Here is a 27,205-nt window from a genome sequence, read left to right as displayed (position 1 = left end):
TGTGGAGGTGCCAGGTTTCTGAAATAAACAGAGGATGTGTGTTTTGGCACCTACCTGTGGAGCCCGGGAGTCCATACTTGGGCCCTGGGCTGCGATAAAAAGCTGCGATCGGTCCTCTGGGCCGATGCGGTCTCCAGCTTCCGACCCACAACCCATTGCTCATCGCTGCAGCTTAAACTGACAGGACCTTCTGGAGAGAAACCATTCATCACTAATTCAACAAAGCCACCCTTTTCACACAGGCTGTAGCAAAAATATAAGGGAAGCAACACTGGATTAGGGAATAAAATTATTACAATGTGATATATGTCCATTAATGTGCAATTCAGAGGTTTGGGGACAGGCAGTGGGTTTGGGGACAGGCAGCGGGGTTTGGGGGGGAGGCAGTGGGGGGGAGGCAGTGGGTTTGGGGGGAGGCAGTGGGGTTTGGGGGGAGGCAGTGGGGTTTGGGGGGGAGGCAGTGGGGTTTGGGGGGAGGCAGTGGGGTTTGGGGGGGAGGCAGTGGGGTTGCTGGGAGGCAGTGGGGTTTGGGGGGGAGGCAGTGGGGTTTGGGGACAGGCAGCGGGGTTTGGGGGGGAGGCAGTGGGGGGGAGGCAGTGGGTTTGGGGGGAGGCACTGGGGTTTGGGGGGGAGGCAGTGGGGTTTGGGGGGAGGCAGTGGGGTTTGGGGGAGGCAGTGGGGGGGGAGGCAGTGGGGTTTGGGGGGAGGCAGTGGGGTTTGGGGGACAGGCAGTGGGGTTTGGGGGGGAGGCAGTGGGGTTTGGGGGACAGGCAGTGGGGTTTGGGGGGAGGCAGTGGGGTTTGGGGGACAGGCAGTGGGGTTTGGGGGACAGGCAGTGGGGTTTGGGGGGAGGCAGTGGGTTTGGGGGGAGGCAGTGGGGGGGAGGCAGTGGGGTTTGGGGGGGAGGCAGTGGGGTTTGGGGGGAGAGGCAGTGGGGTTTGGGGGAGGCAGTGGGGTTTGGGGGGGAGGCAGTGGGGGGGGCAGTGGGGTTTGGGGGGAGGCAGTGGGGTTTGGGGGGAGGCAGTGGGGTTTGGGGGGAGGCAGTGGGGTTTGGGGGGAGGCAGTGGGGTTTGGGGACAGGCAGTGGGGTTTGGGGGGAGGCAGTGGGGTTTGGGGGGGGAGGCAGTGGGGTTTGGGAGGGAGGCAGTGGGGGGGAGGCAGTGGGGGGGAGGCAGTGGGGTTTGGGAGGGAGGCAGTGGGGTTTGGGGGGAGGCAGTGGGGTTTGAGGGGAGGCAGTGGGGTTTGGGGGGGAGGCAGTGGGGTTTGGGGACAGGCAGTGGGGTTTGGGGGGGAGGCAGTGGGGTTTGGGGGGGAGGCAGTGGGGTTTGGGGGGGAGGCAGTGGGGTTTGGGGGGGAGGCAGTGGGGTTTGGGGGGAGGCAGTGGGGTTTGGGGGTAGGCAGTGGGGTTTGGGGGGAGGCAGTGGGGTTTGGGGGGAGGCTGTGGGGTTTGGGGGGAGGCAGTGGGGTTTGGGGGGGAGGCAGTGGGGTTTGGGTGGGAGGCAGTGGGGGGGGAGGCAGTGGGGTTTGGGGGGAGGCAGTGGGGTTTGGGGAGGCAGTGGGGTTTGGGGGGGAGGCAGTGGGGTTTGGGTGGGAGGCAGTGGGGTTTGGGGGGAGGCAGTGGGGTTTGGGGGGAGGCAGCGGGGTTTGGGGGGGAGGCAGTGGGGTTTGGGGGGAGGCAGTGGGGGGGGAGGCAGTGGGGTTTGGGGGAGGCAGTGGGGTTTGGGGGGAGGCAGTGGGGTTTGGGGGGAGGCAGTGGGGTTTGGGGGGGAGGCAGTGGGGTTTGGGGGGGAGGCAGTGGGGTTTGGGGGGAGGCAGTGGGGTTTGGGGGGGAGGCAGTGGGGTTTGGGGGTAGGCAGTGGGGTTTGGGGGGGAGGCAGTGGGGTTTGGGTGGGAGGCAGTGGGGTTTGAGGGGAGGCAGTGGGGGGGAGGCAGTGGGGGGGAGGCAGTGGGGTTTGGGAGGGAGGCAGTGGCGTTTGGGGGGAGGCAGTGGGGGGGAGGCAGTGGGGTTTGGGGGGAGGCAGTGGGGTTTGGGGGGAGGCAGTGGGGTTTGGGGACAGGCAGTGGGGTTTGGGGGGAGGCAGTGGGGTTTGGGGGGGAGGCAGTGGGGTTTGGGGGGAGGCAGTGGGGTTTGGGAGGGAGGCAGTGGGGGGGAGGCAGTGGGGGGGAGGCAGTGGGGTTTGGGAGGGAGGCAGTGGGGTTTGGGGGGAGGCAGTGGGGTTTGGGGGGAGGCAGTGGGGTTTGGGGGGGAGGCAGTGGGGTTTGGGGACAGGCAGTGGGGTTTGGGGGGGAGGCAGCAGTGGGGTAGTTGGGGTTGGCAGGGGGGGGGGGGGGGGGGGCAGGGGGTTTGGGGGGGAGGCAGTGGGGTTTGGGGGGGAGGCAGTGGGGTTTGGGGGGAGGCAGTGGGGTTTGGGGAGGCAGTGGGGTTTGGGGGGAGGCAGTGGGTTGGGGGGAGGCAGTGGGGTTTGGGGGGAGGCAGTGGGGTTTGGGGGGAGGCAGTGGGGTTTGGGGGAGGCAGTGGGGGGGAGGCAGTGGGGTTTGGGGGGGAGGCAGTGGGGTTTGGGGAGGCAGTGGGGTTGGGGGGGAGGCAGTGGGGTTTGGGGGGAGGCAGTGGGGTTTGGGGGGAGGCAGTGGGGTTTGGGGGGAGGCGCAGTGGGGTTGGGGGGGAGGCAGTGGGGTTTGGGGGGAGGCAGTGGGGGGGAGGCAGTGGGGTTGGGGGAGGCAGTGGGTTGGGGGGAGGCAGTGGGTTTGGGGGGAGGCAGTGGGGGTTTGGGGGGGGAGGCAGTGGGGTTTGGGGGGAGGCAGTGGGGTTTGGGGGGAGGCAGTGGGTTTGGGGGGAGGCAGTGGGGTTTGGGGGGGAGGCAGTGGGGTTTGGGGGTAGGCAGTGGGGTTTGGGGGGGAGGCAGGGGTTTGGGTGGGAGGCAGTGGGGTTTGGGGGGAGGCAGTGGGGTTGGGGGGAGGCAGTGGGGTTTGGGGGGGAGGCAGTGGGGTTGGGGGGGAGGCAGTGGGGGGGGGGAGGCAGTGGGGTTTGGGGGGGAGGCAGTGGGGGGGGGAGGCAGTGGGGTTTGGGGGAGGCAGTGGGGTTTGGGGGGAGGCAGTGGGGTTTGGGGGGAGGCAGTGGGGTTTGGGGGGGAGGCAGTGGGGTTTGGGGGGAGGCAGTGTGGTTTGGGGGACAGGCAGTGGGGTTTGGGGGAGGCAGTGGGGTTGGGGGGGAGGCAGTGGGGTTTGGGGGAGGCAGTGGGTTGGGGGGAGCAGTGGGGTTTGGGGGGAGGCCAGTGGGGTTTGGGGGGAGGCAGTGGGGGGGAGGCAGTGGGAGGGGGGGAGGCAGTGGGGTGGGAGGCAGTGGGGGGGAGGCAGTGGGAGGGGGGGAGGCAGTGGGGGGGGGGGAGGCAGTGGGAGGGGGGAGGCAGTGGGGGGGAGGCCGTGGGTTTGGGGGGGAGGCAGTGGGGTTTGGGGGGGAGGCAGTGGGGTTTGGGGGGAGGCAGTGGGGTTTGGGGACAGGCAGTGGGGTTTGGGGGGAGGCAGTGGGGTTTGGGGGGAGGCAGTGGGTTTGGGGGAGGCAGTGGGGTTGGGGGGGAGACTGTGGGGTTTGGGTGGGAGGCAGTGGGTTTGGGGGGAGGCAAGTGGGCGTTTGTGGGGGAGCAGTGGGGTTTGGGGGGAGGCAGGGGGTTTGGGGGGAGGCAGTGGGGTTTGGGGGGGAGGCAGTGGGGTTTGGGGGGAGGCAGTGGGGTTTGGGGGGAGGCAATGAGGGGGAGGCAGTGGGGTTTGGGGAGGCAGGTGGGGTTTGGGGGGGAGGCAGTGGGGTTTGGGGGGGAGGCAGTGGGGTTTGGGGGAGGCAGTGGGGTTTGGGGGGGAGGAGTGGGGTTTGGGGGAGGCAGTGGGGGTTTGGGGGGGAGGCAGTGGGGTTGGGGGGGAGGCAGTGGGGTTGGGGGGGAGGCAGTGGGGGGGGAGGCAGTGGGGTTTGGGGGGGAGGCGGGGTTGGGGGGGAGGCAGTGGGGTTTGGGGGGGAGGCCGTGGGGGGAGGCAGGGGGTTTGGGGGGAGCAGGGGGGGGGAGGCAGGGGTTTGGGGGAGGCAGTAGGGGGGGAGGCAGTGGGGGGAGGCAGTGGGGTTTGGGGGGAGGCAGGGGGTTTGGGGGGAGGCAGTGGGGTTTGGGGGGGAGCAGGGGGTTGGGGGGAGCAGTGGGGTTGGGGGAGGCAGTGGGGTTTGGGAGGGAGGCAGTGGGGTTTGGGGGGAGGCAGTGGGGTTTGGGGGGGAGCAGTGGGGTTTGGGGGGAGGCAGTGGGGTTTGGGGGGGAGGCAGTGGGGTTTGGGGGGAGGCAGTGGGGTTTGGGGGGAGGCAGTGGGGTTTGGGGGGGAGGCAGTGGGGTTTGGGGGAGGCAGTGGGGGGGAGGCAGTGGGGTTTGGGGGAGGCAGTGGGGTTTGGGGGGAGGCAGTGGGGTTTGGGGGGGAGGCAGTGGGGTTTGTGGGGAGCAGTGGGGTTTGGGGAGGCAGTGGGGTTTGGGGGGAGGCAGTGGGGTTTGGGTGGGAGGCAGTGGGGTTGGGGGGGAGGCAGTGGGGTTTGGGGGGAGGCAGTGGGGTTTGGGGGGGAGGCAGTGGATTTGGGGGGAGGCAGTGGGGGGGAGGCAGTGGGGTTTGGAGGGAGGCAGTGGGGTTTGGGGGGGAGGCAGTGGGGTGGGGGGAGGCAGTGGGGTTTGGGGGGAGGCATGAGGGGGGGAGGCAGTGGGGTTTGGGGGAGGCAGTGGGGTTTGGGGGAGGCAGTGGGGTTTGGGGGGGAGGCAGTGGGGTTTGGGGGGAGGCAGTGGGTTTTGGGGGGAGGCAGTGGGGTTTGGGGGAGGCAGTGGGGTTGGGGGGAGGCAGTGGGGTTGGGGGGGAGGCAGTGGGGTTTGGGGGGAGGCAGTGGGGGGGAGGCAGTGGGGTTTGGGGGGGGAGGCAGTGGGGTTGGGGGGGAGGCAGTGGGGTTTGGGGGGGGAGGCAGTGGGGGGGAGGCAGTGGGGTTTGGGGGGAGGCAGTGGGGGGGGAGGCAGTGGGGTTTGGGGGAGGCAGTGGGGGGGAGGCAGTGGGGGGGAGGCAGTGGGGTTTGGGGGGAGGCAGTGGGGTTTGGGGGGAGGCAGTGGGGTTTGGGGGGGAGGCAGTGGGGTTTGGGGGGAGGCAGTGGGGTTGGGGGAGGCAGTGGGGTTTGGGAGGGAGGCAGTGGGGTTTGGGGGGGAGGCAAGTGGGGTTTGGGGGGGAGGCAGTGGGGTTTGGGGGGAGGCAGTGGGGTTTGGGGGGAGGCAGTGGGGTTTGGGGGGAGGCAGTGGGGTTTGGGGGAGGCAGTGGGGTTGGGGGAGGCAGTGGGTTGGGGGGGAGGCAGTGGGGTTTGGGGGAGGCAGTGGGGGGGGGAGGCAGTGGGGTTTGGGGGGAGGCAGGGGGTTTGGGGGGAGGCAGTGGGGTTTGGGGGGGAGGCAGTGGGGTTGTGGGGAGGCTGTGGGTTTGGGGAGGCAGTGGGGTTTGGGGGGAGGCATTGGGGGTTTGGGTGGGAGGCAGTGGGGTTTGGGGGGGAGGCAGTGGGGTTTGGGGGGGAGGCAGTGGGGTTGGGGGGGAGGCAGTGGGGTTTGGGGGGAGGCGGCAGTGGGGGGGAGGCAGTGGGGTTTGGAGGGAGGCAGTGGGGTTTGGGGGGGGGCAGTGCGGTTTGGGGGGGAGGCAGTGGGGTTTGGGGGGGAGGCAGTGGGGTTTGGGGGGAGGCAGTGGGGTTTGGGGGGGAGGCAGTGGGGTTTGGGGGGGAGGCAGTGGGGTTTGGGTGGGAGGCAGTGGGGGGGAGGCAGTGGGGTTTGGGGGGGAGGCAGTGGGGGGGGAGGCAGTGGGGTTTGGGGGGAGGCAGTGGGGTTTGGGGGGAGGCAGTGGGGTTTGGGGGGGAGGCAGTGGGGTTTGGGGGGGAGGCAGTGGGGTTTGGGGGGAGGCAGTGTGGTTTGGGGACAGGCAGTGGGGTTTGGGGGAGGCAGTGGGGTTTGGGGGGAGGCAGTGGGGTTTGGGGGAGGCAGTGGGGTTTGGGGGGAGGCAGTGGGGTTTGGGGGGAGGCAGTGGGGTTTGGGGGGAGGCAGTGGGGGGGAGGCAGTGGGGTTTGGGGGGGGAGGCAGTGGGTGGGAGTCAGTGGGGGGGGAGGCAGTGGGGTTTGGGGGGGAGGCAGTGGGGGGGAGGCAGTGGGGTTTGGGGGGGAGGCAGTGGGGGGGAGGCCGTGGTGTTTGGGGGGGAGGCAGTGGGGGTTTGGGGGGGAGGCAGTGGGGTTTGGGGGGAGGCAGTGGGGTTTTGGGGAAGGCAGTGGGTTTGGGGGAGGCAGGGGGGTTGGGGGGAGGCAGTGGGGTTTGGGGGGAGGCAGTGGGGTTTGGGGGGAGGCAGTGGGGTTTGGGGGGGGGATGTGGGGTTTGGGTGGGAGGCAGTGGGGTTTGGGGGGAGGCAGTGGGGTTTGGGGGGAGGCAGTGGGGTTTGGGGGGAGGCAGTGGGGTTTGGGGGGAGGCAGTGGGGTGGGGGGGGGCAGGGGGTTTGGGGGGAGGCATTGGGGTTTGGGGGGAGAGTGGGGGTTGGGGGGAGGCAGTGGGGTTTGGGGGGAGGCAGTGGGGTTTGGGGGGAGGCAGTGGGGTTTGGGGGGAGGCAGTGGGGTTTGGGGGGAGGCAGTGGGGTTTGGGGGGGAGGCAGTGGGGTTTGGGGGGAGGCAGTGGGGTTTGGGGGGAGGCAATGGGGGAGGCAGTGGGGTTGGGGGAGGCAGTGGGGTTTGGGGGGAGGCAGTGGGGTTTGGGGGGGAGGCAGTGGGGTTGGCGGGGAGGCAGTGGGGTTTGGGGGAGGCAGTGGGGTTTGGGGGGGAGGCAGTGGGGTTGGGGGGGAGGCAGTGGGGTTTGGGGGGGAGGCAGTGGGGGGGAGGCAGTGGGGTTTGGGGGGGAGGCAGTGGGGTTGGGGGGGAGGCAGTGGGGTTTGGTGGGGAGGCAGTGGGGGGGAGGCAGTGGGGTTTGGGGGGAGGCAGTGGGGGGGAGGCAGTGGGGTTTGGGGGAGGCAGTGGGGGGAGGCAGTGGGGGGGAGGCAGTGGGGGGGAGGCAGTGGGGTTTGGGGGGAGGCAGTGGGGTTTGGGGGGAGGCAGTGGGGTTTGGGGGGGAGGCAGTGGGGTTTGGGGGGAGGCAGTGGGGGTTTGGGGAGAGGCAGTGGGGTTTGGGGGGGAGGCAGTGGGGTTTGGGGGGAGGCAGTGGGGTTTGGGGGGAGGCAGTGGGGTTTGGGGGAGGCAGTGGGGTTTGGGGGGGAGGCAGTGGGGTTTGGGGAAGGCAGTGGGGGGGAGGCAGTGGGGTTTGGGGGGAGGCAGTGGGGTTTGGGGGGAGGCAGTGGGGTTTGGGGGGGAGGCAGTGGGGTTTGTGGGAGGCAGTGGGGTTTGGGGAGGCAGGGGGTTTGGGGGGAGGCAGTGGGGTTTGGGTGGGAGGCAGTGGGTTTGTGGGGAGGCAGTGGGGTTTGGGGGGAGGCAGTGGGGTTTGGGGGGGAGGCAGTGGGGTTTGGGGGGGGAGGCAGTGGGGTTTGGGGGGGGGCAGTGGGGGGGAGGCAGTGGGGTTTGGAGGGAGGCAGTGGGGTTTGGGGGGGAGGCAGTGGGGTTTGGGGGGGAGGCAGTGGGGTTGGGGGGAGGCAGTGGGGTTTGGGGGGAGGCAGTGGTGTTTGGGGGGGAGGCAGTGGGGTTTGGGGGGGAGGCAGGGGGGGGAGGCAGTGGGGTTTGGGGGGGAGGCAGTGGGGTTTGGGGGGGGAGGCAGTGGGGTTTGGGGGGAGGCAGTGGGGTTTGGGGGGAGGCCGTGGGGTTTGGGGGAGGCAGTGGGGTTTGGGGGGGAGGCAGTGGGGTTTGGGGAAGGCAGTGGGGGGGGAGGCAGTGGGGTTTGGGGGGAGGCAGTGGGGTTTGGGGGGAGGCAGTGGGGTTTGGGGGGGAGGCAGTGGGGTTTGTGGGGAGGCAGTGGGGTTTGGGGAGGCAGTGGGGTTTGGGGGGAGGCAGTGGGGTTTGGGTGGGAGGCAGTGGGGTTTGTGGGGAGGCAGTGGGGTTTGGGGGGGAGGCAGTGGGGTTTGGGGGGGAGGCAGTGGGGTTTGGGGGGGAGGCAGTGGGGTTTGGGGGGGAGGCAGTGGGGGGGAGGCAGTGGGGTTTGGAGGGAGGCAGTGGGGTTTGGGGGGGAGGCAGTGGGGTTTGGGGGGGAGGCAGTGGGGTTTGGGGGGGAGGCAGTGGGGTTTGGGGGGAGGCAGTGGGGTTTGGGGGGGAGGCAGTGGGGGGGAGGCAGTGGGGTTTGGGGGGGAGGCAGTGGGGTTTGGGGGGGAGGCAGTGGGGTTTGGGGGGAGGCAGTGGGGTTTGGGGGGAGGCCGTGGGGTTTGGGGGAGGCAGTGGGGTTTGGGGGGAGGCAGTGGGGATTGGGGGGGAGGCAGTGGGGTTTGGGGACAGGCAGAGGGGTTTGGGGGGGAGGCAGTGGGGGGGAGGCAGTGGGGTTTGGGGGGGAGGCAGTGGGGTTTGGGGGGGAGGCAGTGGGGTTTGGGGGGGAGGCAGTGGGGTTTGGGGGGAGGCAGTGGGGTTGGGGGGAGGCAGTGGGTTTTGGGGGGGGAGGCAGTGGGGTTTGGGGGGAGGCAGTGGGTTTGGGGGGGAGGCAGTGGGGTTTCGGGGGAGGCAGTGGGTTTGGGGGAGGCAGTGGGGTTTGGGGGGGAGGCAGTGGGGTTTGGGGACAGGCAGTGGGTTTGGGGGGAGGCAGTGGGGTTTGGGGACAGGCAGTGGGTTTGGGGGGAGGCAGTGGGTTTGGGGGAGGCAGTGGGGTTTGGGGGGGAGGCAGTGGGGTTTGGGGGGAGGCAGTGGGGGGGAGGCAGTGGGGTTTGGGGGGGAGGCAGTGGGGTTTGGGGGGAGGCAGTGGGGTTTGGGGGAGGCAGTGGGGTTTGGGGGGGAGGCAGTGGGTTTGGGGGAGGCAGTGGGGTTTGGGGGGAGGCAGTGGGGGTTGGGGGGGAGGCAGTGGGGTTTGGGGGAGGCAGTGGGGGTTTGGGGGAGGCAGTGGGGTTTGGGGGAGGCAGTGGGGTTTAGGGGGGAGGCAGTGGGGAAAGGGGGGAGGCAGTGGGGTTTGGGGGGAGGCAGTGGGGTTTGGGGGGAGGCAGTGGGGGGGAGGCAGTGGGGTTTGGGGGGAGGCTGTGGGGTTTGGGGGGAGGCAGTGGGGTTTGGGGGAGGCAGTGGGGTTTGGGGGGAGGCAGTGGGGGGGAGGCAGTGGGGTTTGGGGGGAGGCAGTGGGGTTGGGGGGAGGCAGTGGGGTTTGGGGGGAGGCAGTGGGGGGGAGGCAGTGGGGTTTGGGGAGGCAGTGGGGTTGGGGGAGGCAGTGGGGTTTGGGGGGAGGGCAGTGGGGTCTTGGGGGCGATGGCAAGTGGGGGGAGGCAGTGGGGTTTGGGGGGAGGCAGTGGGGTTTGGGTGGGAGGCAGTGGGGTTTGGGGGGGAGGCCGTGGGGTTGGGGGGAGGCAAGTGGGGTTTGGGGGGAGGCAGTGCGGTTTGGGGGGAGGCAGTGGGGTTGGGGGGAGGCAGTGGGGTGGGGGGGAGGCAGGTGGGGTTTGGGTGGGAGGCAGTGGGGTTTGGGGGGGAGGCAGTGGGGTTGGGGGGAGGCAGTGGGGTTTGGTGGGGAGGCAGTGGGGGGAGGCAGTGGGGTTTGGGGGGGAGCAGTGGGGGGGGAGCAGTGGGGTAGGGGGGAGGCAGTGGGGGGGAGGCAGTGGGGTTTGGGGGGAGGCAGTGGGGGGGAGGCCGTGGTGTTTGGGGGGAGGCAGTGGGGTTTGGGGGGGAGGCAGTGGGGGGGAGGCAGTGGGGTTTGGGGGGAGGCAGTGGAGTTTGGGGGGAGGCAGTGGGGTTGGGGGGAGGCAGTGGGGTTTGGGGGGAGGCAGTGGGGTTTGGCGGGGAGGCAGTGGGGTTTGGGGGGAGGCAGTGGGGTTTGGGGGGAGGCAGTGGGGTTTGGGGGGAGGCAGTGGGGTTTGGGGGGAGGCAGTGGGGTTTGGGGGGGAGGCACTGGGGTTGGGGGGGAGGCAGTGGGGTTTGGGGGGGAGGCAGTGGGGTTTGGGGGGAGGCAGTGGGGTTTGGGGGAGGCAGTGGGGTTTGGGGGGAGGCAGTGGGGTTTGGGGACAGGCAGTGGGGTTTGGGGGAGGCAGTGGGGTTTGGGGGGAGGCAGTGGGGTTTGGGGGGGAGGCAGTGGGGTTTGGGGGGGAGGCAGTGGGGTTTGGGGGGAGGCAGTGGGGGGGAGGCAGTGGGGTTTGGGGGGAGGCAGTGGGGTTTGGGGGGAGGCAGTGGGGTTTGGGGGGGAGGCAGTGGGGTTTGGGGGGAGGCAGTGGGTTTGGGAGGAGGCATTGGGGTTTGGGGGGGAGGCAGTGGGGTTTGGGGGGGAGGCAGTGGGGTTTGGGGGGAGGCAGTGGGGTTTGGGGGGGAGGCAGTGGGGTTTGGGGGGGAGGCAGTGGGGTTTGGGGGGAGGCAGTGGGGTTTGGGGGGGAGGCAGTGGGGTTTGGGGGGGAGGCAGTGGGGTTTGGGGACAGGCAGTGGGTTTGGGGGAGGCAGTGGGGTTTGGGGGGAGGCAGTGGGGTTTGGGGGGAGGCAGTGGGGTTGCTGGGAGGCAGTGGGGTTTGGGGGGAGGCAGTGGGGTTGCTGGGAGGCAGTGGGGTTTGGGGGGGAGGCAGTGGGGTTTGGAGGGGAGGCAGTGGGGTTTGGGGGAGAGGCAGTGGGGTTTGGAGGGGAGGCAGTGGGGTTTGGGGGGGAGGCAGTGGGGGGGAGGCAGTGGGGTTTGGGGGGAGGCAGTGGGGTTTGGGGGGGAGGCAGTGGGGTTTGGGGGAGGCAGTGGGGTTTGGGGGGAGGCAGTGGGGTTTGGGGGGGAGGCAGTGGGGTTTGGGGGAGGCAGTGGGGTTTGGGGGGGAGGCAGTGGGGTTTGGGGGGAGGCAGTTGGGGGAGGCAGTGGGGTTTGGGGGGAGGCAGTGGGGTTTGGGGGAGGCAGTGGGGTTTGGGGGAGGCAGTGGGGTTTGGGGGGGGAGGCAGTGGGGTTTGGGGGAGGCAGTGGGGTTTGGGGACAGTCAGTGGGGTTTGGGGGGAGGCAGTGTGTTTGTGGTCAGGCATTGGATGTGGGACAGGCAGTGGATGTGGCGACAGGCAGTGGGTGTGGGGGACAGGCAGTAGTTGTGGGGGACAGGCAGTGGGTGTGGGGACAGGCAGTGGGTTTGAGGGACAGGCAGTGGGTGTGGGGACAGGCAGTGGGTTTGGGGACAGGCAGTGAGTGTGGGGACAGGCAGTGGGTTTGGGGGACAGGCAGTGGGTTTGGGGACAGGCAGTGAGTGTTGGGACAGGCAGTGGGTGTGGGGGACAGGCAGTGAGTGTGGGGAACAGGCAGTGGGTGTGGGGGACAGGCAGTAGTTGTGGGGGACAGGCAGTGGGTGTGGGGACAGGCAGTGGGTTTGGGGGACAGGCAGTGGGCTTGGGGACAGGCAGTGAGTGTGGGGACAGGCAGTGGGTGTGGGGACAGGCAGTGGGTATGGGGGACAGGCAGTGAGTGTGGGGAACAGGCAGTGAGTGTGGGGGACAGGCAGTGGGTGTGGGGGACAGGCAGTGGGGTTTGGGGACAGGCAGTGAGTGTGGGGACAGGCAGTGGGGTTTGGGGACAGGCAGTGGGTGTGGGGGACAGGCAGTGGATGTGGGGACAGGCAGTGGGTGTGGGGACAGGCAGTGGGGTTTGGGGACAGGCAGTGGGTTTGGGTACAGGGAGTGAGTGTGGGGACAGGCAGTGGGTATGGGGGACAGGCAGTGGATGTGGGGACAGGCAGTGGGTGTGGGGGACAGGCAGTGGGTGTGGGGACAGGCAGTGAGTGTGGGGACAGGCAGTGGCTGTGGGGGACAGGCAGTGGGTGTGGGGACAGGCAGTGGGATTGTGGGACAGGCAGTGGGTTTGGGGGACAGGCAGTGGGTTTGTGGGACAGGCAGTGGGTTGGGGGACAGGCAGTGGGTTTGGGGGACAGGCAGTGAGTGTGGGGACAGGCAGTGGGTGTGGGGACAGGCAGTGGGGTTTGCTGACAGGCAGTGAGTGTGGGGACAGGCAGTGGGTGTGGGGGACAGGCAGTGAGTGTGGGGGACAGGCAGTGGGTGTGGGGACAGGCAGTGGGGTTTGGGGACAGGCAGTGGGTGTGGGGACAGGCAGTGGGTATGGGGGACAGGCAGTGAGTGTGGGGGACAGGGAGTGAGTGTGGGGGACAGGCAGTGGGTGTGGGGACAGGCAGTGGGGTTTGGGGACAGGCAGTGAGTGTGGGGACAGGCAGTGGGGTTTGGGGACAGGCAGTGGGTATGGGGGGGGCAGGCAGTTGGTGTGTGGGACAGGCAGTGGGTGTGGGGACAGGCAGTGGGGTTTGGGGACAGGCAGTGGGTGTGGGGACAGGCAGTTGGTATGGGGGACAGGCAGTGAGTGCGGGGGACAGGCATTGGGTGTGGGGACAGGCAGTGGGGTTTGGGGACAGGCAGTGAGTGTGGGGACAGGCAGTGGGGTTTGGGGACAGGCAGTTGGTATGGGGGGCAGGCAGTGGGTGTGGGGGACAGACAGTGGGTGTGGGGACAGGCAGTGGGTATGGGGGCAGGCAGTGGATCTGGAGGACAGGTAGTGGGTATGGGGGGCAGGCAGTAGGGTTTGGGGACAGGCAGTGGTATGGGGACAGGCAGTGGGTTTGGGGGACAGGCAGTGGGTATGGGGGACAGGCAGTGGGTGTGGGGGACAGGCAGTGGATGTGGGGACAGGCAGTGAGTGTGGGGGACAGGCAGTGGGTGTGGGGACAGGCAGTGGGTTTGTGGGACAGGCAGTGGGTTTGGGGGACAGGCAGTGGGTGTGGGGACAGGCAGTGGGGTTTGGGGACAGGCAGTGGGTGTGGGGACAGGCAGTGTGTATGGTGGGCAGGCAGTGGATCTGGGGGACAGGCAGTGGGTGTGGGGACAGGCAGTGGGATTGTGGGACAGGCAGTGCGTTTGGGGACAGGCAGTGGGTGTGGGGACAGGCAGTGGGTGTGAGGACAGGCAGTGGGTGTGGGGACAGGCAGTGGGTATGGGGGCAGGCAGTGGATCTGGGGGACAGGCAGTGGGTGTGGGACAGGCAGTGGGATTGTGGGACAGGCAGTGGGTTTGGGGGACAGGCAGTGGGTGTGGGGACAGGCAGTGGGTGTGGGGACAGGCAGTGGGTGTGGGGACAGGCAGTGGGTATGGGGGCAGGCAGTGGATCTGGGGGACAGGCAGTGGGTGTGGGGATAGGCAGTGGGTTTGGGGGGCAGGCAGTGGATCTGGGGGACAGGCAGTGGGTGTGGGGACAGGCAGTGGGATTGTGGGACAGGCAGTGGGTTTGGGGGGCAGGCAGTGGGTTTGTGGGACAGGCAGTGGGTTTGGGGGACAGGCAGTGGGTGTGGGGACAGGCAGTGGGTATGGGGGGCAGGCAGTGGGTGTGGGGACAGGCAGTGGGTATGGGGGACAGGCAGTGGGTATGGGGGACAGGCAGTGGGTATGGGGGACAGGCAGTGGCTGTGGGGGACAGGCAGTGGGTATGGGGGGCAGGCAGTGGCTGTGGGGGGCAGGCAGTGGCTGTGGGGGACAGGCAGTGGGTATGGGGGGCAGGCAGTGGCTGTGGGGGGCAGGCAGTGGGTATGGGGGGCAGGCAGTGGGTGTGGGGACAGGCAGTGGGTGTGGGGGACAGGCAGTGGGTGTGCGGACAGGCAGTGGGGTTTGGGGGGGAGGCAGTGGGGTTTGGGGACAGGCAGTGGGTTTGGGGGACAGGCAGTGGGTTTGGGGGACAGGCAGTGGGTATGGGGGGCAGGCAGTGGGTGTGGGGGACAGGCAGTGGGTGTGGGGACAGGCAGTGGGTGTGGGGACAGTCAGTGGGTGTGGGGGACAGGCAGTGGGTGTGGGGACAGGCAGTGGGTCTGGGGGGCAGGCAGTGGGTGTGGGGGACAGGCAGTGGCTGTGGGGGGCAGGCAGTGGGTGTGGGGGGCAGGCAGTGGCTGTGGGGGACAGGCAGTGGGTATGGGGGGCAGGCAGTGGGTCTGGGGGACAGGCAGTGGGTTTGGGGGACAGGCAGTGGGTATGGGGGGCAGGCAGTGGGTCTTGGGGACAGGCAGTGGCTGTGGGGGGCAGGCAGTGGGTCTGGGGGACAGGCAGTGGCTGTGGGGGGCAGGCAGTGGGTCTGGGGGACAGGCAGTGGGTTTGGGGGACAGGCAGTGGCTGTGGGGGGCAGGCAGTGGGTGTGGGGGGCAGGCAGTGGCTGTGGGGGGCAGGCAGTGGGTCTGGGGGACAGGCCGGGTTGATGTACTTACCGATCCAGTGCTGCCCGAGGCTCGGAGCCGTCTCCCGAGGAGGTTCTCTTGTTGTCTCTGAGTTCAGATTAAATCCAACAAACAAACTCGCCCTGAACTTCCCATCTCCATGGAGACTGTATACAATCCCCATAGCAATCCTCTCCACACCAGGATACAGCAACACTTCCGAGTACTACACCGGACCGGAGCAGGACCCCGGGACAGGCTCAGGCCACAGTTTGAGTCAGTGCGGGTCTCAGGATTTACTCCGGATTAGCGTCCGTCCTGGGAGGTTATTGCAAATCAGAGTTGCCATATCGCGCCTCCAGATAAATCCTGTCCATGGAGATGGGTTGGTGATCAGGAGGAGGAATGAATGAAAGGGCCGGTGCCTCTTTACTATGGTGTGAGTGTGTGCACCGATCGCATTACTATCTTGGCACATGGGGCGGGGGCATTCGGTCCCTGGTATCTGTATTGGCTCTTTCATAGAATTACGTAGAATTTGCAGTGCAGAAGGAGGCCATTCGGCCCTTTGAGTCTGCACCCGCTCTTGGAAAGAGCACCCCACTTAAGTTTCACACCTCCACCCTCTCCCAGTAACCTCACCTAACGTTTTTGGACACTAAGGGCAATTTAGCAAGGCCAATCCACCTAACCTGCACATCTTTGGACAGTGGGAGGAAACCCACGCAGACACAGGGAGAATGTTCAGACTCCGCAGAGACAGTGACCCAAGCCAGGAATCGAACCTGGGACCCTGGCTCTGTGAAGCAACCGTGCAACATCCAACACCTTAAAGACATGCTGTTAGGCAATTTGGACATTCTAAATTCTCCAAGGTGGATCACCCATTGTTTAAGGTTCCCCACCTTCTAACTCTGCCCTTAAATTATGCTACCATTTCACTGTAATTGACTTGCATTTACATTAAGATTGTGCTTACCTGTTTCTTATCATGTTTTCCATTTATCGACAATAAAAAAACTCCAATACCAAACTAAAACTTATTTTCGAAAATGTGTATTGGGAAATTAGATAAGTAAGGAGTGTGATGGGATACTCTCCACTTGCCTGGATGAGTGCAGCTCCAACAACACTCAAGAAGATCAGCACCATCCAGGACAAAGCAGTCCTGATGATTAGCACCCATCCAACACCTTAAATATTAATTCTCTCCATGAACGTCATTCAACGCCTGGGGTATGTATCATCTACAAAATGTACTGCATTAATTCACGAAGGCTCCTTCACCAGCACCTTCCAAACTTGCGATCTCTGTCACCTTTGTCCTTTTAGCTGGTCATGGTTGTGTCTTTGCAAGGTGCTGTCAAAAGAATCTTTGGTGAGTTCCTGCAGTGCAACTTGTAGACTGTACACCCTGCTGCTGCTGTGTGTCAGTGGTGGAGAGAGTGAATGTTTGTGGAAGGGGTGCCAATCAAGTGGGTTGTCTTGTCGTGGATGATTTTGATTTTCTTGAGCATTGCTGGAGCTAAACCCATCCGGGCAAATGGAGAGTATTCCATTACACTCCTTGCTTGTGTCTTGTGGATGGTTGACTAAATTAAAGCTGACATAAATATACAAGTAATGGTTGATAAATCTTCTTGTTAGCTGGGGATCAACAGGTGAAAGGCTACAAATTGACAAGTGGGTTTTAGATGATTCTTATCTTCCCTAATAACTAAGTCAGTCAGAAAATTAATTATACAGTATGACGTAGATCTGGTGCACAGTCACATAATGTTAATTTGATATCAATTGAATCAGGCAGCACGGTAGCATTGTGGATAGCACAATTGCTTCACAGCTCCAGGGTCCAAGGTTCGATTCCGGTATGGGTCACTGTCTGTGCGGAGTCTGCACATCCTCCCCATGTGTGCGTCGGGTTTCCTCCGGGTGCTTCGGTTTCCTCCCACAGTCCAAAGATATGCAAGTTAGGTGGATTGGCCATGATAAATTGCCCTTAGTGTCCAAAATTGCCCTTAGTGTGGGGTGGGGTTACTGGGTTATGGGGATTGGGTGGAGGTGTTGACCTTGGGTAGGGTGCTCTTTCCAAGAGCTGGTGCAGACTTGATGGGCCGAATGGCCTCCTTCTGCACTGTGAATTCTATGAATCCAAGCTGCATATCCCTTTATGCTTGTGTGTAAAAGGAGGGCAATGAATATAATGCAGAGACTTCCTGAGCATCTCTGGATTTCTATTCTCTTCCCTGTGAGTTAATGTTAATAGGGTCCTTTTGAAGAATTGTACCCATATACTTCACCACTGGACTGTGGGCTGTAGGATTTGTTGAGGAAAACTCCCAAGTTTTTTGCATTTACTTTTTTAAGCAGTTTATCTATTACATAAATTTGATTACATGTTTTGTTATGTGTTTTGGGGAGGTTTCTTTGTATTCCTTTCTCATTTCATTTCTTTTCATTTCTAATAATAAATTTGACCAAATGGTTTTGCCCGTGCACATTAGTCTAGCAATGTGATACTTTCCATCTTTGGAGGTGATGCAAGACTATGATGGGCATCCCAAGTATTTGCCAGAATTTTATCATTTATCCTAATAAATTATCGGGGAGGCATGCAGTGGTCAGCATTGCTGCCTCACGTTGCTGAGGACCTGGATTCGACCCCGGCTCCGGGTCACTGTCCATGTGGAGTTTGCACATTCTCCCGATCTCTTCCTGCATTCAGTAGCTCCGCTCGTTGGACCTCCTCAGTGCAGGAAATGACGCTAAAATGCTGCCTCGAGGGGCGTTATCCGCCTGGGCCTGAAATAGCAGCAGAGTGACGATAAATAGTGGGGTCGCTATAAACGCCGAGAACAATCCTGTGAATCACACCCAGAACAGAGTCTTATTTTGTTTGGTTAGATCGCCCGCATAGTCTAGTCGTAAATGTCAAATGAAATGTTGTGAAAGCTGCAACAGTGAATTGAAGATAACTCTTGACAACAGTTCTCATACTCCATTTTTACAGATTATCTTGTTCTTCCACAATGCCTTCACAGAATTAAAATATTTTCTGTTCTTCAGGTCAATCTCCACATCTTTAATTATGAGGCCTTATGGCCATTTCTTCACCTTTGTAAGGGATGCTTTGAAGAAAATTCCTTATATGCACTCGTCCAATGAAATTTTAAACCTGATCTTCACAAAGAAGCTTGTAATGTAATTTCATGGCTACTGTGTACTGTGCTGTCAATGAGACTCCTAATAGGGTAATACTCCTATCCTTGGTCTGAACAGCATGGTCCAAGTCCCACCCAAAGGACTCATGCACATAATCTAGGTTGACATTCCCAGTGCAGTGCTCAGGGAGAGCTGCACTGTCAGAGTTATAGAATTATTTAGTCTTTGCAGTAGTGAAAGAGGTCATTCTGCCCATCGACTCCATGCCTGCTCTCTGGGAGGCAACCATGTCAATCCCATTCCCCTGCTGGATGACACGGTAGCACAGTGGTTATCACCGTTGCTTCACAGCACCAGGGACGCAGGTTCAATTCCTGGTTTGGGTCATTGTCAGTGCAGAGTCTACATGATCTCCCCGTATGGGTTTCCTTCGGGTGCTCTGTTTCCTCCCACAAGTCCCAAAAAACGTATGTTAGGTGAATTGAACATTCTAAATTCTCCCTCAATGTACCCGAACAGGCGCTACAGTGTTGCGACTGGGGGATTTTCACCGTAACTTCATTGCAGTGAAGCCTACTTGTGACACTAATATACCAAGTAATTGGTAGATCATCGACATGAATACCACCATTACACGTGGTAACCTCCTTGTACTCAATGAGTTCCAGATTGTTACAACTTGCTGCATAAAAAAATTCTTCTTCCCATTCCCTCTGCATTTCATGCCCAAAATCTTACAAACCTGTCTCACAGTTATTGTACTTTAAGTTAATGGAACAGCTTTCCTTTCTCTATCTTATCCAAAGCTGTCATAATCACGCACACCTCTTTAGATTCTCTCCTCAATCTCCTTTGCTCCAAGAACAAACTCCAGCTTCTCCAAGCTAAGCTTGTAGCTAAAATCCCTCATCTTTGGAACCATTCTGGTAAATCTTCTCTGCATCCTCCAAAGGATCTTCCCATCCTTCCTAATGTGTGGCGACCAGAACTGGATGTGATACTTTAGTTATAGCCTAAACAGGCCTTTGTAAATGTGCAGCATTACTTCTCCACCTTTGTACTCAATACCATTATTTATGAAGTCCAAGATCTCATATGCTTTGCTAACTATTCTGTTAATATGTCCTACCACCTTCAAAGATCAATGCTAATACATTTCCAGGTCGCCCTGCTCCGATACACTCTTTAGAACTGCACCATTAAAACTATATTTCCTCCCCGTATTTCTTCTGCCAAAATGCTCGTCTCAAACCTGTCTATTGCAAACCTATTTATGCAGTTTAAAAGTAAAAGTAAAGTCACATTCCAGATGACCATAGGCTGCTTTTCCCTTTGAGGAGGAGAGCTGACAACGTAACCTAAGGATCAGCATACCTCAGGCAAGGCAATCATGAATTAAATCAGCCGGAGCAGGAATTGAACTCACGCTGTTGGCCTTGCTCTGCTTGGTGAACCAGCTGCCCTGCCAACTGAGCCACGTCTGTGGAACTTGAACATACAGCCTTCAGAACCAGAATCAACTATGGTTCCAACTGAGCCCTGAATAATTGTTGGAGTTAGAACTGTTGGTTGCTGCTGTGTTTTTTTCCCCTCTAAGCTGTTGCCTGTCTTAGCTTTAATGAAGTGAAACATTCTGGAAGCTATGTTCCATTATAATTATTTTGTGCACTAAACTGAATCCAGTAAGCAGATGACACAGATTTAAGATAATTGGCAAGAAACCAGAGGAAAGAAGAGAATAAGCTTTTTATCTTGAAGTGATCCAAAACTCTGCTGCCCACGACATAACTTGCACTGTTCTGCCTGAAGCAGTGGTGGAAGCAGAGCTGATGGCAACGCTCGCACACTGTAGATTTCATCACAACTGCATGTAGGAGGCAAATTTAATTCATAAGAAAATTAGATAATTATCTAAAAAGAAAAAAATATTTGCTGGGCTATTGGGAAAAGGCGCAAGAGTGGGATTAGTTGAGTTGTTCTCGTAGGGAGCTGGCCTGAATACAATGGACCGAACGGCCTCCTTCTATGTTGTATCTATTCTATTCTAAGATTCTATGATTTTCTTTGGTGTATTGTGCAAACAGAATTTGCTACCTTTCTGCTGTGCTTGCTGCTACTGTATACAATTATTGCATCAATATTTTAATTACGTTTTTAAAATGTCACACAAGGAAACAACACAGAAAAAGGCCATTCAGCCCATTTTACCTACGGCAGCTCTTGGAAGAGCTAAACAATTAGTTTCACTCCTAGCGCTTTCCCCACAAACAAGTTACTATTAACTCTGCTTCCACCACCGATTCAGGCAGAGCATATTTTTGACTACTGTCACCACCACCATCTTATATTACTGTAGTACCTTCAACGTAAAGAAATGTCCCAAAGCACCACAGCATTATGAAACAAAATATGACACTAGACACATAAGCAGATTTCAAAACAGGTGACCAAGTGCTTGATCAATGAGGTACGTTTTAAGGCATTTTTTTAAGGAGGGAAGCTAGGTATAAATATATAGTGAGGGAATTTCAGGGCTTGGGGTCAAGGCATCTGAAGGCGTGACATCCAATGTTAGAGCGATTAAAATGAGAGATGCAAAGACGCCAGAATTAGAGGAGTATAGATATCTCTGAGAGTTGTAAAACTGTAGGACATTACAAAGCTATGGAGGGGCGAGGCCATGGAGGGCTTTGACTGGCTTTAAAGGAGCCTGTATTTTTTTGAGGCGCTCCTTAAATGGAAAGGAAACCAAAACATCGGTTTTCTGGCAAGGTGAATTGTAAATTGGTATTCTGGCTGTGGCGTCTTCTGGGAAATCAGCTATTCACCTTAGGTTGTTAGGGTAATGGGAAATGATTGCGGAAATAAAAAACAAAATGTTCCGGAGTCTGTTTTCAGAAGGAACAGTACAGGTTAGCAGTGAAGTACTGTGTGAAGCAGCTGATAGGAATGAAAGCTGAAGAATGTCCTGGCCTGAGCTAAGGAGGTTCTGCAGAAGTGAACATTTTTGGTGATAAGCACATCTGTGGAAGTCATAGTGTTGTGCTTTCTTTTCCTCTGTCTTTTCTATGGCTCTGTCCCAATTATGGCCATCAGTTTCTTTTGATATCTATGTTCTAATGCTCAGTTGCCAGGTATCAAATTATACCACCACAAGGTTCAACCGGCTACCGATCAAAGAGCCAAACACCAGTTAGTTAGTTCTAGGTCAAGAGTATTTTATTAACACACAATTAGTCATGCAACATAAACACTACTAGTTAACTACACCTATTGACTAAGACAACCTGTACTTAACTTCAGGCACCTGGCTTAGATCAGAGGGACAGTGGCTGCTGTCCGATTCTGGATCTATCGAGTTTGGAAAAGTAACTACTGCTCAGCTAGGCTCATCCGTCTGGTAGCGAGCGTTGAACTTGGACTTGCTTCTGGTGTTGCTGCAATTGGAGATGGCCGTGACCGGGGTACCAGGACCAAGAGAGGACGAGCATATGGCGAACTCTTCTTCTTATACTTGGGCATTTTTGCGCTCTTTTGGGTGGTCCTTCAGTTTGGACCCCACTAATTGGGTGATCCCTGATCACTCTGTTCGATTCCGAACCAATAAGTGGGCGGGGTTTGGATGGCTGGGCGTGTCACTGACCCCGTTGTTTACGCTTCCCCTGAACAGGGAGTAGCGCCGAAATGTCTGGGACTGTCCCGGTTGCTTGAGTACCAGCCCTTTGTTTTGGTGAAGATGGACCATGAAATGCTAATCGGCCCCATCAAAATGCTAATTGGTCGGAGTTCCAATACCGTCTGGACTTCTTGCTTGCAAATATGCATTTCAGGCTCTGAGTCTGTCTGAGTCTTGCCTTGCCCATTTTACGCGCTAGGCTTCGCGAGTTCCTGTGTTCCTAGTTCTAAGTGGCCATCCCCGATGGCTACAACAGATTAAAGCTGTTGTTCGAGGGAGCTTGACAGGCAAATCCTGTGAGGAAGAGAAAATGAACTCTGCTTGAGGAAGCCAGAATTGTTGAGGGCTTTGGGTTTTGCACGTGTTGCCATAAGTTGTCTAAGAACAACCAGTTAATCAGTGAAATCTAACTTTGTTGTTCAAAGTGTAATTTATAACTTTTATTGAATACAATTTAAGTTTAATTTAAGTTTAATTTATGCTGGTTTTTTTGATTGTAAGTAAAAGATGTAAAGGATGAAATGTTGTCCATTGGCTTTGTCCATGGGGATCCTTTGGGGTTATTTTAGTTTATTGATCGGGATGACGAAGTGTGCCCAGGATGTAACAGATTACTAAGCTGCACTCCCCAGCCTGTGAAACATGCCATGACAGGGTCTGTCCTCGTCAATACAGTGAATATTCTCCAGGCATGCCAGGACTACAACTCCTACTGCCAAGGCTCTTTTGTAGGCCAAAGTTGAAACCAATTTGAGTGATGCCCTCTTGGAAAACTGATTAAGAGGAAAACTGCACAATGATAATAATAATAACAGTCACTCATTGTCACAAGTAGGCTTCAATGAAGTTACTGTGAAAAGCCCCGAGTCACCACATTCCGGCACCTGTTTGGGGAGGCTGGAACGGGAATTGAACCCACACTGCTGGTCTTGTTCTGCATTATAAGCCAGCTGTCTTAGCCCACTGTGCTAAACCAGCCCCTATTCATAATGCTCACAGAGTTGGCACTGCAACACCTGTTCAAATGGTCAAGATCTAGACCACAAGCATCCATGACAAGTTGGTGGTGGTACACAGCCCCACGGTGTAAGGATCCTCCTGTTCAAACCTCATTTCCCCTGTGTAATACCTTTATTTTCTGTTTTTTTTATTGAATAATTTTATAATTTTTGTACCTGGACAAAAATTCACCTATGTCTTTAAGAGGGACTTCACCTTTAATTAAAACAAAACAAATCTCGCAGAATGTGCTCTGACATTGGTGATGATTCATCTTGATGGACTTGGCTGTCAGCCAATGAGCTATTTCCTTTGTCAGGATCTCAGCTAATAGTTTATGGCTGATTGGTGTTCTGCCAAAGACAGGAAGGCTGCATCTCGGGTTTTTTGTTTCAGTCTGAACTCAGCTGAAGGAAGTTCTTTTGAATGTCTCTCTCCAAAAAAAGGGCAGAACTCTCTTAAACCCCTCTGCTGGGGTAAATGAAGCAGCCAGCTTTTCCTCTTAACAGCCTGTGGGTGTTTAATGCCTGAAGACAGCGCTGGAGGGAACTTTGTGCATTTCTCTCCCTGTAAGGTTACCAGACCTTGTGGAAGTAGCTTCTCTGCTACTCCAGTTATCTTAGATAAGCTATTGGTTGTTTGGCTGCAGTTGGAAATAAATAAGAATTAAACAAGCCTGAGGCTGTTCTTTTGAGTGAAGGTCCATGTTAATAAAAGTGAAAGTGACTCCCCAGAGGGAATCCACACGCTGGGGATTCAGACTGAATGTTTCAGCCAGAAGATCCTCATTAGCCAACCAACCGGTGGTTCTCAATCACTCCACGTACTGGAAGGACAGTCATCGGAAAACAATTCAACATCCGAAGCAAGGGCACTCATCTTACATCACACGTTAATTCCCTTTTATTTTCCCCTCCCCCTCCCTCTGTGTGTGTATATCTTGTGTGTGTTTAGGTAGAGGGTGGGATGGTAAAAGAGGGGGAGTAGTAGATTAGCTGGCCGTTATTCTATTATAATTATTGCATTTCTTATCTCTATTTTTGTTATAAATAAACAGTTGTTGTGCTTAACTTACAAATCTAATGCCTATGGGCAGCATGGTAGCATAGTGGGTAGCCAGGGTCCCAGGTTTGATTCTGACTTGGGCCACCGTCTGTGCGGAATCTGCACATTCACCCTGTGTCTGTGTGGGTTTCCTCCGGGAGCTCCGGTTTCTCCCACAAGTCCTGAAAGACATGCTGTTAGGTGAATTGGACATTCTAAATTCTCTATCTGTGTACCAGAGAATGTGGGATCTAGGGGCTTTTCACAGTAACTTCATTGCAGTGTTCATGCAAGCCTGCTTGTGACAATTAAGATTATTATTATTAAGTCTTTGCAGCAGTCAAGGGCTAATATCTTAGAAACGTTATACAAATTATTGAATAATTCACTTGTGTTGGTGTTATGGGTCAGGGTTTAGAGAACCCCAAAGTGGGTATCATGGAGTTCACCTGACCCACAACTTTTAATAGAGTGTGGTATGGGGAGCACACGGCCCACTCTACAGGTATTGTACAGCAGAAATGGAAAAATATTTTAAAAGCAAAACAATGTTTATTCTATGAACTCAAGTTAACCTTTTTTGAAACAAACAGTGAACATCTCAGCAACCATTAATTCAAATACAACCCCCAAAGAATAAAACACTAAAGGTTACCTTCCAGTAACCTTTAACATCCATAAAACTGTTTTAAAACCTTTAAACAGAAGCACATCAGGTTAAAGTCACTACTGAGAGCAGTTATTAGTTTTAAATCACCAAAGGATCGATTTACAGTCTTTAGATTACAGAGAGAGAGAGACTCTAATACACCTTCTGGCTGTGACTGCAGCTATCCTGCTCTTAAAACGAAACTAAAACACACCCTGCAGCAAACAGCCTAAAACAAAAGTAAGAAGCTGACAGACAGCCCAGCTCCACCCACACTCTGGCATCACTGATAAACATCGATTTCTTAAAGGTGCATTTCTTAAACACTCATTTCTTTAAGGTACTCTCACATGATGCCTCCCCCCCCCCAAGGAAAAAGAAATAAACCATCAACTTCAAGATGGTTTCATTTTTCACCTTTTCACCATCCTTTAAGAAATGCACACAGTAAATATACTTTTTCATTTCAAAAAAACAACACACGCAAACAGATATAATAATATAGTCAATTTTTGTTCTTCTTCCTCCAACTGAAAACCTTCTCGATTGACAGTCTCTTTGAACAAGAAGGTCTTTGCACGATCCATCCATTTCTCTATGCCTTGGTATTTCTCTTTAAAGTCAGATACTTTAGTTGAATCTGATCACAGAGTCCGTTGTAATTCTCCAACACAGGAGCATTGGTTATCACAGCTTTCAGGCACTCAAATTCCTGTTAAAAGTCCGCTGTCCACTGAAATTTTTGATGTTTCTTCAGCAAGTCCATCAGTGGAGCAATCACTTTACAAAACTTTTGCACAAATTTTCGATCAAATTCACTCATGCCAAGAAATCGGATTATTTCCCTTCATGTCGAGGGTATTGGAAACTCCCCAATAACTGTTGGTTTCATATCCCGTGTGACCATTCAACCCTGTCCGATTGTATGGCCAAGGAAAGTGACTTGGGCTTTTTCAAATTCACTTTTGGCTAGGTTTATCACCAAACCCGCCTCCTGAAGTCGACCGAATAACTCCATCAGATACTTTAAATGTTCTTTCCATGTCTGGCTGAAAATTACTAAATTGTCGATGTATACCGCACAACTGGGTAATCCTGAAACAACTTTGTTGGTTAACCGTTGAAATGTGGCTGGAACGTTTTTCATGCCAAATGGCATAACTTTGAATTGGTACATGCCATCGGGAGTCACAAAAGCTGAAATCTCCTTCGTCCTTTCGGATAAAGGTACCTGCCAGTAACCTTTAAGTAAATCCAGTTTGAAAATAAAAGCTGATTGTCCCACTTTCTCAATGCAATCCTCCAAACGTGGGATAGGATAAGAGTCCATTCTTGTAACTGCATTAACCTTTCTATAGTCCACACACAACCATTGGGTACCGTCTGGTTTATGTACCATCACTATGGGTGAGCTCCATTGGCTGCAAACCACTTCAATAATGCCATTCTTAAGCATACTCTCAATCTCTTTGTTAACATGTGCCAATTTTAAAGGGTTAAGTCTATACGGATGCTGTTTGATTGGAACAGCATTTCTACATCAGGTCAAGCCATTTTAGTACTTCCCAATTTATCTCTACAAACTTGCCCATGTGATATCAATAACTCTTTCAGGTCAGATCATTTTTCCTCTGGAAGATAACTCAACAATGTATCCCAATTTTTAAGAACATCCTCGTTTTCCAATTTAATTTGAGATATGTCAAATTTTTAAACTCCTCCCAAAGCATAATTTCTCTGAGAGCTTCATACGTTTGGTCTATTTTCAAAGCCCTTATTCACCTATCAAAATTACTCTGTTTGAGCCTTTCAAATTCCATGTATCTTTGACCAAATTCATTCCTTAAATTTCTAAACCTTTGTCTGTAGGCCTCAGGCACTAGTTCATATGCACCTAAGATGGATTCATTCACCTCCTCATATGTCCCAGATTACTCCTCCGAGAGTGATGCAAACATTTCACTCGCCCTACCTATCAGCTTTGTTTGAATCAGTAATACCCACAAGTCTTGTGGCCACTTCATTTATTTAGCTACCTTCTCAAGTAAAATGAAAAAGGCTTCTACCTCCTTCTCATCAAATCTGGGCAATGCTTGGACATATTTAAATAGATTCCCACCAAGCTTTCGACTTTGACGCTCTTTCTCACTATCCTCATCACTATCATCCAACTGTACGTTTCCCTTTATGTCTGCCAATTTTAACTGACTGTCATGTTTCATGGCCATTTTCTGAAGATCAAACTCTCTCTCTTTATCTTTTTTAGAGATCTGTATCTCCCTTTCTCTTTCCTTTTGTTTTGCTAGGGCAATTCTTTCTTTTCTCCTTTCTTCTCTCACCTCTCTCTCTCTGTCTTTTTCCTCACTTTCGTATTCAAGCTGCTTTAATTTTTTCTCATGTTCCATTTGTTTAATTTGTAACTGAATTTTTGCCATTTCCAATGAGTCAAACTGTATCTCAGGCAACCTTAAATGCTTCACCACCACCATAAGTACCTCATCTTTTCACATTTGTCTGGTAAGTTTAACTGCAATGTTTTTGCCAAATCTAGTAGTCTGTTTTTAGTCTCTGTCCGTAAGGTACTGCGTGTTACCGTCTCCACCCACAAAAACTTCAGAGCCTCTGAAAGAGCCATTGTCCACAACACACTCCCTACTTAAACTAGAATACCACACCTGAAAAGCAACCACAATATGCTCACCCCTCACTGTATTTAAGTTCACTAAGCCAATCCAATAGATAGACTTTTATCCCCCTCGAGCCCCCAATCTGTTATGGGCCAGGGTTTAGAGAACCCTAAAATGTTTCATGGAGTTCACCTGACCCACAACTTTTAATAGATTGTTGTATGGGGAGCACACAGCCCACTCTACAGCAGAAATGGAAAAATATTTTTTGAAGCAAAACAATGTTTATTCTATGAACTCAAGTTAACCTTTTTTTAAAAACAAACAGTGAACTTCTTAGCAACCATTAATTCAAATACAACCCCAAAAGAATACAACACTAAGTAATCCTTAAGCTGTCCGTTTAACATCCATAGGACTTAAAATAAACCTTTAAACAGGAGCACATCAGGTTAAAGTCACTACTGAGAGCAGTTATTAGTTTTAAATCACCAAAGGAACGATTTACAGTCTTTAGGTTACAGAGAGAAACTAATACACCTTCTGGCTTTGACTGCAGCTATCCCGTTTTGAAAACGAAACTAAATCACACCCTGCAGCAAATAGCCTAAAACAAAAGTAAAAAGCTGACAGACAGTCCAGCTCCACCCACACTGTGACATCACTGATAAACACCAATTTCTTAAAGGTACATTTCTTAAACACTCATTATTTAAGGTGCTTTCACATGACATTGGGACTCCGGGGTCTGTGGGACTAGAATTGACCATCCACTAACCCAGGGTGTTGGAATAACAG

The 27,205-nt window shown here is 56.4% G+C and overlaps 1 protein-coding gene across 2 annotated transcripts in view; it reads right to left on the bottom strand.

Moving 5' to 3' along the window:
• LOC119971825 (outer dense fiber protein 3-like) overlaps positions 1-14,418 on the bottom strand; it is a 52,977-nt gene extending 38,559 nt beyond the window's left edge. Inside the window, exons 1-2 of one of the 2 annotated variants that reach the window (XM_038808021.1) lie at positions 14,302-14,418; positions 55-190 (exon numbers count right to left, since the gene is read on the bottom strand). In XM_038808021.1, coding sequence (XP_038663949.1) covers positions 55-163 — 109 coding nt within the window. In that variant the 5' untranslated portion in view covers positions 164-190; positions 14,302-14,418. The remainder of the gene's footprint in view (positions 1-54; positions 191-14,301) is intronic. The other variant, XM_038808022.1, reaches the window with a different exon arrangement.
• Between the last annotated feature and the right edge of the window lie 12,787 nt (positions 14,419-27,205).

Source organism: Scyliorhinus canicula, chromosome 9 (assembly GCF_902713615.1).
Source record: "Scyliorhinus canicula chromosome 9, sScyCan1.1, whole genome shotgun sequence".
Classification (NCBI taxonomy): domain Eukaryota; kingdom Metazoa; phylum Chordata; class Chondrichthyes; order Carcharhiniformes; family Scyliorhinidae; genus Scyliorhinus; species Scyliorhinus canicula.
The sequence above is the reverse complement of the archived record's forward strand: the minus strand, read 5'-3'. Positions and strand labels throughout refer to the sequence as shown.